This window comes from Mya arenaria, chromosome 4, assembly GCF_026914265.1.
Source record: "Mya arenaria isolate MELC-2E11 chromosome 4, ASM2691426v1".
In the NCBI taxonomy this organism is placed as follows: domain Eukaryota; kingdom Metazoa; phylum Mollusca; class Bivalvia; order Myida; family Myidae; genus Mya; species Mya arenaria.
The window spans coordinates 20242819-20258960 of NC_069125.1; the positions used below are offsets into that span (position 1 = coordinate 20242819).

Below are 16142 nucleotides of genomic sequence, written 5' to 3' on the forward strand. Positions count from 1 at the left end.
ATAAAGCATCCTGGGTTTGAACCTCACCAGGCCTTCAAGGAAACGTCCTTATTCCTGGGTACGAACCTCACCAAGGGAACAGTTTTATTTCTGGGTACGAACCTCACCAAGGGAACAGTTTTATTCCAGGGGAACTTATGGTTTTACATGAAGGACACCAGGTCTAGTTTTCACTATAATTCTAATTCTTACCCCTAGACATGCCTCAGTGATTCCATTAATTCCATTGGCCAGTTATTTTTACAATCCAATCAAAACACTCACATTTTATTCTTAAAGTTAAATCTAAGTTAGTTATTGAATAGGGCCCCAGTACTTGCTTCTACAGAAGACAGGCCCAACTGTGATTAATAACATATCTAAGGGAGTTCACATATATATACCTAGAAATAAATGGCAACAAGGAATGTTTATGTTTTATTTCACGTTTCAAATATATTTTTACATCTCATAACCTTGTACATTAAAATGAGCAATCAAGAAAACCCCCGATATTACTTGTGTGGTTGCCATAATGGATCATGTTTTCAAATACATAATAAAGGTACAAATTAGGATTTCCCATTTTCTTATCAACATATGTTTTTTCAAAATTGCTACATCACGATTAAGGTAAGTTCAACACTATTTTCTGTGAATTTGCAACTTGTACAAGAATAAAACATGAATTTATATGATTATCACATAAGTGTTAATGATGTCAGTAGGTATGTAATAAATTTCCATCTTTAAGAAGGTGGTGGAGGGGGTGGGGGAGCCATGCCTGGCATATTTGCTGGGGGCCCTCCACCCATGGGTGGGGGAGGAGGGACAGGGGGTGGGGGTGGTGCACCACCCATACCCATCGGTCCTCCCATGGGGGGCATAGGGGGTGGAGCCATGGGAGGTGGGCCGGGAGGTCCAGGTGGCATGGGTGGTCGAGGGGGTGGGGCCATCCCTGGGGGTCCCCCTGCCATTGGAGGGGGAGGCATCCTTGGGGGTGGTGGTGGCATCCTTGGGGGAGGAGCCATCTGTGGAGGGGGGCCTCCCATCCCTGGTGGTCCATCCCCCTTGTCTTCCTCTCTCATCCCTGGGGGTGGGCCTTGATCCCTCTTGGGTGGAGCAGGGGGGGGTGCCGGCTTGGAATCCACTTTGAAGGCAAACTGCAGGAAAAACTGAAAACAAATATACCTATATGAATAATCATTTGACATGCATCACTGTAAGATGTATATACATGTTTAATTCAACTAAAAGTTCTCTACATATCATACATTATAAACAAGTTTCAGAAAAGCAGACTTTGAACTACATAACATGACAGCTACCAAAGAACTGATGACTATCCCTAAACGCCACAATGACACTGGATGTAGAGTATTTTTTTCAGGCAGATATTCAAATATGAAATATAACTCATAATTGAAGATTTTTGATTATTTCAAGGCACATAAATCTATTTTTCCACAAGGGCAATGAAAACAAATCGAATGAAGAAGTTCACTTCAGAAATCTATGTAACTATAAATGCTTAATTTCAGTTCAAAGGCACATAACCAGAAGATGAATATTCTGCGGCTAATAACAAGAGCTGTGGAAGGACAACAGGCTCAAGTATACACCGCTTAGTTATAGAAATGAATGCATTAATGTTGTTATATGTGCTAGTCAAAACATTCAAGAAAAAAGGGAAAACTAGTCAATCAAGGGCCATACTTTGTATTTAGGTTTAAATGGAGTTTTATAAAAGTAACCTAATTGTGTGATGGCCGTGAACAACTGTTACTATGTTAAATATGAAGTCAATTGAATGAACAATATTTGAGATCTGAGTTAAAATCCCAAAATGCCCTTTAACTTTAATCAAACTTTATAAGTCAATCAAGGACCAAAATTTGTTTTTAGGATAATATGGAGTTATGTAACCTAATTGGGTGATGGCCTTGAACAACTGGGTGAAGTATGAAATCCATTGAATGAATGGTATAGGAGTTTTTATACTATAACAAAACTTTGTAATTCGATTAAGGGCCAAAATTTGTATAAATTAAGGATGACATGGAGTTATTTAACCTAATTGTATGATGGCCATTAAGAATTGTGTGATGTATGAAGTGAATTTAATAGAGGGTATAGGAGTTATAAACGAAAATCCCAACTTGCCCTAAAGTTTTAAGTGGATATAATGAGCCCTAAAATTTTAACGCAAGTCAATCAGGGGCCATAATTTGTATTTAGGATAATATGGAGTTATGTAACCTAAATGCGATATGGTCCTAAACAACTGTGCGAAGTATGATATTAATTGAATGAACAGTTTTGGAGTTATAAGTGAAATGCCAATACACATACTTAAACTGGATGTCAAGGCCAATGAGAGTAGTATTTTCGAAAAGTCAAGCTTCCATGAGAGCACTTCATGCTGTTTCAGTTTATTCTTTTTATAGCTGTTTAACTTACACTGTCCATGGCAATAAGAGAAACAAGAGGCCCAAAAGGGCCTATGCTCTACTGGCATGGCTTTTGTGGTCATATCAATCCAGAGCATGTATGTATGGGTAAAAGGCAACAGACATATAGTTTATGTTTTGTGTTTGGGTTACCTGAAAACGTAGCACGTTCAACATCTGAGCCCAGAAAGTATTGTAAGCAGATTAGTTGCATGAACTATTTTAATATGTGCCAAGTAAAAGTCATCTGACAAAAAAAAATGCTTTCAAAACTGTACTCATAGTAAAAATTTCTGTAGTTTTAAAAGTTAAAAAAAGTTGGTCAAAAGGTCAAAGTCAAGGGCATCTTAGGACAACATTGATCAATTTAAACAAACATTCACAATCAATTGTGCTGAGATGGATGCACGAACACACAAAAAGATTTTCAAACCTGTCCAGATTTATGTTTACCAAACCTGTGAACCCTGGGTGTGGCCAGTAATGACACCAGGTGCATAACTTAAACATTCACAACCAATTTTGTTAAGATGAATGCGCAAACTACAGAACTTCAAGCTAAAAAACGGCCTTTGGGCTTTCAACAAGAACAAGGCAGAGTAATTCACAAAATCAACTGCAAAAGCAAAAAGCAAATTGTCTCTCAAAATCTAAGACTTGCAAATTGTCTCCCTTAACTCTAGACTGGAATTTACATGTACATGTAAACTTGGCTAAAAATAGAATTCGCTCATGCAGACCTGGCTAAAAATAGAAAGCATTTCTTTAAAACTTTCATGGCCCATAATCTAGGCATTCATGGGCGGATCTTGCTGGTTTTCGAAAGGAACCGAGCTCTAATGGATACCTAGATACTGTACAAGTTTCATCGAGATACAATCAAAACTGAAGACTGTATCGTGTTCACAAGCAATTGTTTACAGACGCACGAACGCACAGACGCACGACCGCACGGATGCACATACTACGTACACATTACCATCGCATAAGCTCTTCTGGCCTTTGGCCAGTAGAGCTAAAAATCACAGACAGCTAACTCTTGAATGACTACTGTAACTGACAAAATAATATGTAAGGCACTACCACAGTTAACAGTGAACACGTGGAACAGTCTTTAACTGTGGAAGTATATCGCTCCAATATTCAGTACAGCTATAAAAAGAATAAGGTTAAAGGGTACATAACTCTTAAAAGACTTGTGAGCAAATGACGAAAAATATGTAAGGCACTAGCACATTTCATTATGATCAGAGTATTAATCTTCAGAATAATCACTATGAACCTGTGGAAACCAACCAACCAACCAACTATATGGTGACTCCAATCTACCCACCTCCTTCAATCTTTGTTTGCAGGCTTATGAACAGCCTTTCCCTTATTGAGAAAACTTCAGAAAGACATGAAGAATGATGTATTATGAATTAAAGTAAGATCTAATAATGGTACGGACCTGTTTGGTTTCTTTGTTCCAATGACTCCACAGCTTCTTAGGGTCTTTATCTACTTCTCGGCTAGGAACCTAGAACAGCGAACATAATACATACACATCATAACATAGACAAACAAGAAGTAGTATTAAGAAATACATGTGCTTAATCCTTAAGTTAGAACAAGAGTGCCGGATACCGAACGCCAACGCTTGTCTTGTTCTTTTTAGTCAAACAAGCGCCATGACTGAACATTTATTAAAGCAAGAGTTATATTCCTTACTTTACATGTGCTTATTGTCTATGGCAACATGCATCAAGCTTCATTTAAATATCTTGAATGTTTTTAAGTTATGGCCATGATTTTTACATTGCAGCCGACAATGACACCAAGACTATCACAATACCGGGTCTTTTTTTCTTTGAATTTATAAGATTCATTTACAATGAGTACAAAAACATGCACCAAAAGGAAATAAAAAGTTGACACATGTTTCGGTTGGACAGAGTATCAGATATTACAACCATTCACATAAAGAATTAGATTTACCTGTTACCTGGAAAACAGAAGTCAAATAAACACATATGAGGACAAACTTCGACATTATTCACACCTTAAAGGCAATGGTCTCATACGGCTCTGCAGCAAACAACAGGTACTGCCAGCGACGATCTGGGGGTTCAACTTTCTGTTCGTAAGCAGCCATAAATCTATGTCGTGGCATAATTCCTTCCACAATCTCTGGGTAGTCAATCTGAATGAAAATGTTGAATGTATTTAATCTGAACATATAAGGCATATTCTATGGCCATTTGTCATAATTCAATAAAAACTTTCAAAATAAAATAAAGAAAAGCCCACTTATTAATAACAATATCAATAACATTTTTTTACCAATCCTTTATCAAATAATTGTTTTATTACCAGATGAGCTGTTTGTTTTCCTTTGTCATTTTGTTTTGTAAGGAAATCATTACCAAACTCCAAACAGGACAAAATTACCGAATTCCAAACAATTCTACATAAATTATGCAATCTGTCATAATCTTCAACCAAGTATGATTAAACTTAAAAGCAGTAATGACAACAAATGTGTCCTAGTGTAACATATGAGGTCAGTTTAATAGCTCAATTTCTACCTGGAACAGCAGGCTTTGCTGGTGTGACTCTGGGTCTCTCTGTTTGGTAACTGAAAATTTTAAACAAATAAGGATTTTTTCATTACAACTTTGTACAGACAGCCTGCGGATGAAACAGTAGTTCGGGTGGTTTTAGACAACTAGAAATTGACCCTGACTCATTTCTTTATTATTTTAAGAGACTAGCAACATGTAAATATTCCTTTGTTAATAATCAACGAAAACAAATGATTGCTTTTGTTTTATTTAAAACAAGAGCGCCAACTGTCACCAAATACCCCTGTCCTCTTTTTAGGATGCCAAATTTGGTGATAACTGGTTTAGAGAACAGAAACTTTAAATACGATGCCAATTAAATTAACTCTGGAAAGACTCGGGTGACTTGGTTGGTTATCGAACCGGACCGAGAGGTTCTGCACATTCTGACTTAATTTGGTGACAACGGCTTCTAAACTTATTGATGGGAAAGACAGATTTAGGAAATTTCTATAATTAAAGGGCAATAACTCTCAAGTTATTTGAGGGATATGACTGTTTAACAAATTATCCATTATATATTACTGAAACACAATCTGACCTAATTTGGTGATGACTGATTTAGGCTTCTAAAGTTATTAATCAGACAACACCATTTTTTATATAATTCCTAAAAAAGGGTGAAAGCTCTTGAGTGACTCAAGCGATAAGGCTGGTTATAATTTTTTTCTGAGATATTTTAATACAGATTTTGACCAAATTTGGTGATGACTGAAGTTATAGATTAGACAATATACCCTGCCCGTACACTGCAGATGAAAACTATAATACATAATTATGTATGCCCATTTCTATGAATGGGCTTATACTGTAATAAAAATAGTGAACTTAAAAAAGTTGAGCTTAACCTGTGTTTATTGGCGTTAAACATGTGTAACCAAAAGTTAACATGCGATCAAGACCGACAGCAAGCTAACTCCTATATGCCCCCTCAAACTTTGTGTGTAGGTATAACATATACTAAGTCACGCTTGTTGGCACAATTTTGTACAAGAGTGTTGTCTTGTGTTGTGGTGGAAACCTGTGTACCCAGAGAAAATCCACTTAGCCGGCTTGGTGACCACTAACCAAACTCATGTGTGCCCAGACTGGGAATCAAAACCGAATCGACTTGGTGAGAAGCGAGTGCGCTAACAACTGCACTTACTGGACAAGTACTAATACCTTATATAATATCAAAAGAAATTCAACAACTTAAAATCAACCTGTAAAATTCCAGCACACAAGGGTCTGTGGTGACATATTGTTCAAGAGCATTTAAAATGAAAGCCTTAGTTCCTAACAAAGCTTGCCTACCCTTGTAACCAGGTCGGCCAATTTTCACAAATTTCTTAATGTCCACCCGGGGTTTCTCCGGAGCAGGCTGGGCCGGTGCATCCTTTGCTTCTTTTGCAGCTCGTCTTGCTCTGCAACAAAGGGTATAACGTCTCAATGTCGCCCATTATTACTTTTGATTGCATCATATTGATTAAATAATTGAAACTAAATTTTCACGCTAGAAAATAAAATATCTACTTATCCTAGATTATGACTTCCATTACCAAACGGGCATTTCTCTTTGATTATTTCACCCAGAGTGATGGTGTCCTTGCTTAACATACAAGTAATGACACTTGAAACAAGTGTACTAGGTTGCAAACAAAATATCTGAATTCTTTGTTATGGGTTTTAAGTTATGCCCAAGGATATAGTTTGTGCATGACTCTGCCATATGCCCAAGGATATAGTTTGTGCATGACTCTGCCATACGCCCAAGGATATAGTTTGTGCATGACTCTGCCATACGCCTTAGGATATAGTTTGTGCATGACTCTGCCATACGCCCAAGGATATAGTTGGTGCATGACTCTGCCATACGCCCAAGGATATAGTTGGTGCATGACTCTGCCATACGCCCAAGGATATAGTTGGTGCATGACTCTGCCATACGCCCAAGGATATAGTTGGTGCATGACTCTGCCATACGCCCAAGGATATAGTTGGTGCATGACTCTGCCATACGCCCAAGGATATAGTTTGTGCATGACTCTGCCAGCCAGCAACAACAATGACAACAAGGTTGTGGCCAAGTTTTTGCTATTAAAAGCTTACAAGCTAAATATCCATTACAAGCATCATTATTTGCACTTTGCAGCAAAGCAAAATGAAACATAGTGTTACCCATCCAGATTTTGAACAAGCCATGTAAACCATAGCAAGGCTTTCAGGCTAGAGCTGGTTATAACCACTGAAATAATTATACTGAATCCTTACAAGTTAGCCTGATGTTTTTTCCCCTGTGTATGTGCCAGGTAGCTGCCTTCATTGTTGTGTAGTGTCAGACATAGCTTACATTCATAAGAACCGAGGTGATTTTTCATAAAGTATGGGTCCTGGAAAAACAAAACAATTTAGCTAAATCCATGTACAAACAAATGATTAGATGATTCTTTCATTTTTTTCAATTCAAAGCGTTGTCTAAAGAAGAATTATACGGTGTTATAATTTTTTAGGTTAAAGTTAAACTATTAAACTGTTATAATGTGTCTTATCAAATATTGCATTATAAGTAGATTTAAAATGAAAATTTTAATACTTTAGTATGAAAGACACACATATTATATGTGAATAAAGAAGAATTTCAAACTATTACAACAGAATAATACACCAAGTTAATGTCATTTCTCATTAAAAAGCAAATATCATTATATTGTTCATGTTTTCTCCCTGCCTTATTCAGGTCAATCGTCTCCAGAGCCAGCTGCCTCAGTCGCTCCCTTCTATCTCGGTTGCTTTCTGAGGCTGAGGCAACACCTCCTGTACCCGTCTTACCACCAGCACGATTTTGAAAATCCATTATGGGCTTTTATCCTGTAATATTAAATAAGACAATTAAATGCAAAATCTCATTTGTTTTATTGAAGCAAAATTGCCAGATTGGGCAATAAAGTGGTAAAGTATCGAGACACAGTCTGTATAATGATGACAAGCAAAAAGATAAGTTCTTTTACGCGTGTTGATTTTAAAATCGCCAACTGCTCATGGCAATGATCAATCAGTTCCTAAAAAAGAAGCCAAAATGAAATAATCCGTCTGTTAAAACTGTTTCAATGTGGAAGAGGAAGTTGACCATTGAAGTTGAATCTGGTTTTGTGAGTTGAAAATTTAAGCACTTGTAAAAATGGGCGAGTATCAAAAAAAAAGTTAAATTCAAGCCCAGGTTCAGATTTGTACCTAGTCAGTCAAATAAAGGTCTTCACCTGTTCACAATTGTCACAAGAGAGGTCAATATTTATGAATTACCGGGCACTTTAAATAACAGTCTTAACAAGAGTGGCATTAGCTTTTGACTCGAAAATATGTGACATACTAAAATTTATTCAAAAAAACTTATAAAAACATTTCATTAAAGATGGAAAGTAATTAAAAGCAACATATCCTGCGAATTTCTTACAAACTCACCTTATACCGAATCGTAAAAAGTACCGTTTTAAAGGAATTAAAGTCTTTTCAAAGGTAAACAATAACAAAACGTTTTCACCCGCATGATCGTTTTGATCAACACATTCAAACTATAGTTTTGAAAAACATATTTTTTCATGAAATATATAAAAATGTTTCATATAGACTGAAATCATTGTGTAAATAATATATTTTTTGCTATTTCCCTGTGTAAATGTTCATTTTATTCTTATTAGAATTATAATCGGCTAAAATGCAGGGCGCAACAAAATCGAATAAACCGTGCACCTGTCAGACTGGTATGTTAAATATCGTCGTAGTTTTTTGAGCGCTCTTTGAAATAAAATCAAGTAAATCGCAGAAAGAAAAGTTAACCCGTCAAATGTTGTTTACTAGAAACAAAATGGACGACACCAGAGAAATTCACAATTACGGCATCGACAACATCTAAAATCCTAAAGTAAACTTAACCGAGCAAACGTCCCACATAAATGTGAAGTATTGGCGCGTTAAAATATATCTAAAGTTAAATGTATATTAAAAAGAACAAACAGTTCAATTCAACATGACACCGTCTCACATCAGCTTCACCAAAATGGCAAAAATCACATTAACTTATATGAAGAAATAATAAAAAAAACCAGTCTATTAACATACAGTAACATGACCAAATAGTCATACCAAGGGTGTGTCATGGAAAAACTGCCTCATTTTCTTCAAGGATTTTTTCAATATTACTGACTAGAAACTGATTGAAAACTTACCTTATGTCACAACATATCAACAGAAGTTTTGCCAGAAAATCAACCTTGAACCTAGAAAAATCGTTTTGAAAAAAAGCCACCTCCTTAATGATAAAAGTCACCATTTTGTTTGAATATATCAACTGTTTGAATCACCATGGATTTGAACAATCTAAGTAAAACGTACTCTCCAGCTATAGATGTGCCTAGTGATGGGCCGATGATCGGCGATAATCGATTATATCGGCAGACATTCATTATATTGGCAGACATTCATAACACTGCGATTGGCGACCTCATCGTTCCATAATCAAATAATTGAAAATTTTTTTTGCTTGAATCTAGTAAATTTCCAACTTTATATAGCGCAGTAACTTAGAGCTAAGAGAAGTAAACGCTACTACGAGTTTTAACAGTACTTTTCTTTGCGTTCAAATTGCTTTTTAAACTCAAAATATTTTATTACCCTGGTAATCGGTTGTCCAGGTGCTGGGAAAGTGCAAATTATTCCAGCGAAATGGTGTGGGTCATTCAAGCCCAGATTCTTATGAAACTAGGCTTGATTGACCCTAGCTGTGCTCACATATTGAAATGAACATCAAAATCAGTTGATGTAACAACAAGAAATATTTGAGCCAAACCAATTTGTTATGTCTAATTTTTTCAATTTAATTTTCAAAACTGGTTCAGGTCATTGACGAATGAAAAAGCACATGTATTATACAGGATAAGAGGGCGAGGATAAGACATGGTTGCTTTTGGTTGATAATTGCCCAAGTGAAAAATAATTACCCTCAGGCAATTATTCTTCGCACTATGGCAATTATCAACCAAAAAACATGTTGTTTTTTAATAACAGTCAACTTAAGTAAATCTCACCATGAAATGTTTCCTTACTTCATAAACCTTGAAATTTTATTTCTTTAATTATTTTTAGAATTATTCAATGTGTCAGTAATAATTCCTGTTTTCCGACTGAAGCATTAGAAATGCAATATACCTGATATCTAAGGTCTTTATTAGTTTAAACAGTATTTATTTCAAATTTACATATACAAGGTATTTTAACAACAATAATAAGGATTGGAAAACAAGTTACTAAAAACTTATGTAAATTCTGTTCCTAATAGTTATTTAGTTCAATAAACATATAATATTCAAATCCGATACAGATGCTTAAAATAAGATGTGTGATATATTTGTTTATATACTGTTATCATTTCTAACACATGTAGCTTTATAGTATGTTTATCATCCCATGCATGACACACTGCCCCCGACACCGAACACTATCTGAACAGACCCGATCAAGCATCGAATCTCCTTGAACTTGATGTGAACCTCTGCACACACAGAAATATATCCTTGTTTTGTTCAAAAGTTAAGCGATCGTCACCGAAAAGTAAGTTATGAATAGTTGGTGCACAAGGAAGGTCATTATTGAAATACCGTAAATGACTGGGTATTAGACGCGTTTTTTCCCCTCAGATTCCAATGCAAAAAAATACCTGCGTATAATACCCAGTAACAATTTTTTGAACTTTTTTTCTGAGGTCGATTTCAAGCCGAGAGTTTGTTTAGATTTATGTAGAAAGGGATGTTACTCACGTCATATTGATCGATAATATACGGGTTAAAACGGCAGTTGAAGATTGGTATACGTTAAATATCGTAAGACGTTTATAATTTTAACAAAAATATTTTTCGATTAAAGGTATTCAATATTATTTTTAATAATAAATTGAATTGAACAATAATTAAACTTGCATATAAGAAAGCAAAGTTGGGCACTGTCAAAATATTTTTTGTTAGTTGTATGATAAGGTGTGAAAAACTCGCATTGCCTTTTGTTTTGTTTAACATAACAATACTACAAATTGATGCGATAATGGTTTTGTTTTTTCACACATTTACGCGAACTTTATTCTTTTCTGTAGGTGTTGACATTTTGAGAACAAACCCGCACAATATAAGGTTTACAGTATGCATAACTTAACTTCATTCTCGACAGGTTATCGTTTACGATATACTGTCAAAAAGAAATCTTACATATTTTCATAAAAGGCACCTTTCAGTGCTATCCAGAAACAAGTGGTCACAATCAGTTCTTTTAAGTGCCTTTCCTAACATAAAACGAATTAAAATGAAACACATTTTGCATTATCATTGTATGGTTTTAAAGATAAACATCTCCATTTTCACGAAAAAAATATTTTTCATCACTGTCAACAAACATGGTGGCCGAAATTGACAGACGATGTTGACATATTTTCTATGCGTCTTTTAACCAAAAACATAGATTAAAAGTTTTTTTCTCCAACTTTTCACAGAATTTTTTCCCTGCGTCTAATACCCCCTATCGTCTTATAACCAGTCATTTACGGTATACATCAGAAAATGATGCTTTTTGTGTAACTGTCCAATTACAGCCTATTAATCGGATAATCAATCGATCAGGGGCTCCTATTAATCGATTATGAAAATCCAAGCCGATTGACCATCACTATGTGTGCCCTTTAGAGTGAGGAATTATGATAGAATACCACAGAAATCATAATAATAATAATTATTTCATTTTAAAATTAGAAACATCTGTGTAACCAGTTAAAGTCTAAGAACACCTGAATAGAAAAAAGGACTGTGAATTGTGTTTTTCTTGAATTTAATGTTTTTAGAGAAGGTAAATATTTCACTATTTGGGGGAAAATGCACACATGTATACACAAATTGAGTGTCTGAATGAGGACAAACTGCCCTGTGATACTAAATAATAAATCAAAATCATTTGATATAAAAAATTATCACATAACAGTCACTTTACAAACAATTTTGTCACTGTCAACTTCAAATGCCAAAACACACTGTTAACTTGTTGATAAATATCATGCATGGGATTTACAGCTGAGTTTAGATGTGATTGCAAAAATAATTAAATTATATTTTTTTAAGTAACATAATTTTAATGCCTAGGAAGGGAGGCATTTAGTTGTCACATTCTCGAATAGTTTGTACGTCCGTCTGACTTTATGGGAAAATGTGTCGCGCATTGTTGGACACTGCATTTGTGATCTTGCCTGAGGTCAAGGTCATACTTAAAGATCAATAGGCTATGTTTCTGACAAGGCCAAATTAGGGGCTTTGTCACATTCCCAAGGCAGTTCTAACTTGGTTATAACGTAATTGTAAAAAAATATTAGAGGAAAAAGAAATACATAATAATTTTATTTATTTGATTTCAGTCTCAGACAAACCATTCAGAATGGAAGAAGAGGAAATGAAAAACGATGTAAACGAATTACGACTAAAAAGGCTGGCTTACTATGAGAGTCTGAATAAACATCCTTCTGATGAGCCTACGGAGCACAATGGCCACATTGAAACATCCACTGATAAACTCCAAGAGAAGGCTGAAGATAGAAAACAAACTCAAAGAATTATTGACAGTGAGGAAACAAGAGCAAGATTGTCTAAAAAAAAAATTAACCTGCCAGAACACCATAATATTCAAGGAAACAGTAGCGATAAAGATTTCAACTTTAAGTCCAACTTATCTGAAAGCAGTGAAAAACTAAAAACATCTGAGTTTCATTTTCAAAATCCTGATGTCCATAGTAACAAAAAGCAACCCGAGTCTTTTGCCAAATTAGAAAATGAGATATCAAAAAGGTGTTCAGCTGTTTATACTGCAAAATATGCTGATGCCAAGTCTGATGATCTTGACCCATATAATGAAACAGTAGAAAGGTTGATAAGAGCAACAAAAGAAGAAATGCTAGGCATGACTGTCAGTGATGATATCTGGTCCAAAATAAAAGAGGACTCTAAACAGTTCTCTAACAGTCTTGATAAAGAGACAGAGGAAAATGATCATACTACTTTTGAAACCAAACCCACATTGGAAATTGCAAAAGCAACAAAAGCCTTTGAACAATCTTGTGTTGAATATGAAAACAAAAATTTAGTGGAATATAGTGAAGAGAAACATTTGTCCCATAATGAGAACTTCAGTAATGAACAATCACATAGATCAATTGTAAGATCCATTTCAGAAGATGTTGGTCAGAGAAATGGTGCAGTGTTATTTGAAATGGAAAAGACATCTTTAAGACAGCATAGGTCTTCATTTAGTGGCGCAGTTGATATGCATCCAGAGCCAAGTAAACTAGAACCACATGTTCATAGGAAAGTTGATGATCATCAGGAAGGTCATTTAAAACATAGCTATAACTCTGCCAAAGTGGAAGAAATGTTTCATTCAGTGCAAGTTTCTTGTCAAAAGGATAATCAGTCTTGGAAAAACCCTCATGTGCAAGGTTATGAAAAAAAACCTTTGCTAGTAGAAGCCTCTGAGGATTTTTCTGCACTTGGTTTAGAAACTCATAGACCTGAAAATGAGAAAGAGCAGATAGATGTTCAGGCTGAAGATATAAATCTAGGTTATACTGTTTCAAAAGAGTTACGGACAGTGTTAGGTGACGATAAATTTAAAGAATTCTTAATAAAAGCTAAGAGAGATATAGATGTTTTAAATGATAAGTCAGCTGAAAATTCTTCCAGAACTCCTCGGCTTATCAAAGACAAACCAAGAAAACCAGAAACATCCCATGGGAAAGACATCAAGGAATCAAGGACACCAAGACAAGCCAGGGATAGGCATGATTCAAAGGAAGGGAAAAACAAAATAGAGAAAAGAATGCCAGCAGAATCTGCAAAACCTGAAAGTCTTTTACAACTCTGTAATTCTCAAGACTTTACTCCTAGATTACAGGATGCTGAAGCTATTGAAAATATTCTTGGTGAATATGTGCTTGGAAATCATGGGGATAAGAGTAAGGAATCTACAGTGAACCCAGATTACAATTCGAAGAACTTTGAAAAGAATTTAGAAATGATGGATGAAAAAAGTAAGCAAGAGAGTGGTATTGTAATTCCAACCCTTGATCTAGAAGAAGTAAAAGACGATTCTCCAAGAAGAAAACTGAACAGACCGAAACACCAGCCACCAACTATTTATCAGGAGAAGAAAGGGAAAGACCATAAGGGCTCAGGTAGAGTTGCTAGTGGTGATTCAAGAACCAGGCAGGGTAAGAATTATGAACAGATAACAGTGCCAAGAAATGTGGCCTTTTCAGCTGATGAAATCTACAGTCAAGCATATGGTGCCTCATTTTCTGAGCATTCAGGGATTTTAAGCCCTGAAGCTAAACATGGAAATTTTGAATTTGAAAATGTTCCCCAAACACCTACCACACCTATCCGTCAACCATTGATGCCTCATCAAGATACCACTAGTTTCAGAGGACATTATGGTCAGGATGATGTCAACTTTGGTTATTATCATGCAGTGAGGCAGCAATATCAAGCAGGAAATATCCGACCACCACACCCCCCTCCATATCAGGGCCATGTGCCCCAGCAGGCTCCCTCAAACCATGTGTACAGTAGCTCCCCTGATTATAGTGGGTACGGTGTGAACGCTACCATATACTCAAGTCTAGCTGCCACACAAAATCATGGTGTCCAAATGCCTTATCATCAACAAGGTCAAGGCATAATGTACACACATCCTCAGACAACTGTACAAAGCAGCCAAGTACATGAAGTCACAAAACCGAGTTCTCAGATGTCCAATGAAATTGTTGCAGTACCCCACCCACCGAGTAAGCCTCGGTCTTTGCAGGGTGTACATAACGCAGTTCACCCATCTGTGCATGCACCTGTTTCCATGACAAATGAAGGTCATGGTCACATTCAATTTCCAATGGCAACTAAAGGTCAAGGTTATATTCCAGTTTCCATGACTGCTGATGTTCATTTAGCTACTCAAATGGCTGTCCCTAATTCATTGCACACAAAGGAACATTTTAGAGTGCAAAATCAAAATGACCTTGATCATGTAATACCTGTATCCAAAGCAACACAAACTGGAGAATTTTCAAGAGTTCCTATTACATCAGATGCAGAAATGCAGACTGACCGAGGAGATTCACCAGTGGTTGATGATAAAGGTATTTCACTTAAATAATTTCCAATGATATTATTATCCGCTTGTTTAATTTATTATTTTGATTCTTGGAATAAGTGTGGCAGCTTTTCTTGCTTGGCCAGGGGGTTAAAGGATACACTGATTTTTTTTTTGATAATTCTAGAATATGTAATTAAGATTTAATTATAATTTTTTAACTATAATTTGCTTTATCATGGAACTAGAAAAATTTAAATGGTAAATATTTGCCATGCCCCAATGCAATTGTTCATTTGGCTAGCTATATTCTATTTTAACTCCAGTAACAATGGTAGAGGAGTCTACATTCACGTCTGTGAGCCAGATTGTTCAAGAGGAACCGCTTGTACCCCACCCACCCAGTGTAGAAAAGGATGGACGACCATCACCACGCAGGTAGTTATTACAGATTTTGTGGAATAGTGACACTGTTTGCCTGGTTTGGGATGAACATAAAGGCTTTTTTTGTTTGAAAATAAGTATTTGTCATTGCCTTAGTGTTGTTTTTCGGTGGCAGAGTAACAACTACGAAATCATCTGAGATGTTTAGATGGAACTTGAGACACTTGTTCATAATTGCAATAGACATGTTTTAAGCAAATCCTTACACTTGGAGAACATACTATTTGAGTTGTGCCTCTTATTTGACTGAACATTTGCATCTTGCAGTGATCTGAATGTTTGTTTCTGCTTTTTTTCGAGCCCACTTGGGGTGAGCTTGACTTGCAACAATTGTCTGTCCGTCAGTCTGATGGGGGCTTGTCCTGCCAGTAACTTGGCAATGCACTAGGGGATTTTATAATTACTTGTTTACAATGTTTACCATGAGAGAACGCTGGTAGGTGGGTGAAAAAACGCTGTCATTTAATGTTCACCAGGTGGTCCACCTCATATTTGTCATATCAAAGATCCAGGTCACATT

At 36.0% G+C, this 16142-nt stretch overlaps 2 protein-coding genes across 4 annotated transcripts in view; one reads left to right on the forward strand and one right to left on the reverse strand.

Annotated features, from left to right (window-relative positions):
* Positions 1–404: 404 nt before the first annotated feature.
* On the reverse strand, positions 405–8626 carry LOC128230194 (splicing factor 3A subunit 2-like). Its single transcript, XM_052942258.1, has 8 exons — positions 8474–8626; positions 7743–7882; positions 7286–7404; positions 6329–6438; positions 4997–5046; positions 4471–4611; positions 3880–3948; positions 405–1154 (listed from the first exon to the last, which is right to left on the reverse strand). The coding sequence occupies exons 2-8, from the start codon at positions 7866–7868 to the stop codon at positions 729–731; spliced, it is 1041 nt and encodes a 346-aa protein (XP_052798218.1). The 5' UTR covers positions 7869–7882; positions 8474–8626; the 3' UTR covers positions 405–728.
* A 253-nt stretch (positions 8627–8879) lies between these two features.
* Positions 8880–16142, forward strand: part of LOC128231710 (uncharacterized) — a 38419-nt gene continuing 31156 nt past the window's right edge. For 2 of the 3 annotated variants that reach the window (XM_052944811.1, XM_052944813.1), the window contains exons 1-3: positions 8880–8933; positions 12456–15224; positions 15505–15616. In XM_052944811.1, the coding sequence (XP_052800771.1) occupies positions 12476–15224; positions 15505–15616 (2861 nt within the window). In that variant the 5' untranslated portion in view covers positions 8880–8933; positions 12456–12475. Of the gene's footprint in view, positions 8934–10535; positions 10619–12455; positions 15225–15504; positions 15617–16142 lie in introns of those variants that run through there. The other variant, XM_052944812.1, reaches the window with a different exon arrangement.

Coding starts and splice junctions, on each gene's coding strand:
- LOC128230194 (XM_052942258.1), bottom strand. CDS start 7,868: ATGGATTTTCAAAATCGTGCTGGTGGTAAGACGGGTACAGGAGGTGTT. Junction 3,949..4,470: donor ATGAGACCATTGCCTTTAAG/GTGTGAATAATG, acceptor TCGCTGTTCTAG/GTTCCTAGCCGAGAAGTAGA. Junction 1,155..3,879: donor GGAACAAAGAAACCAAACAG/GTCCGTACCATT, acceptor ATTTGTTTTCAG/TTTTTCCTGCAGTTTGCCTT.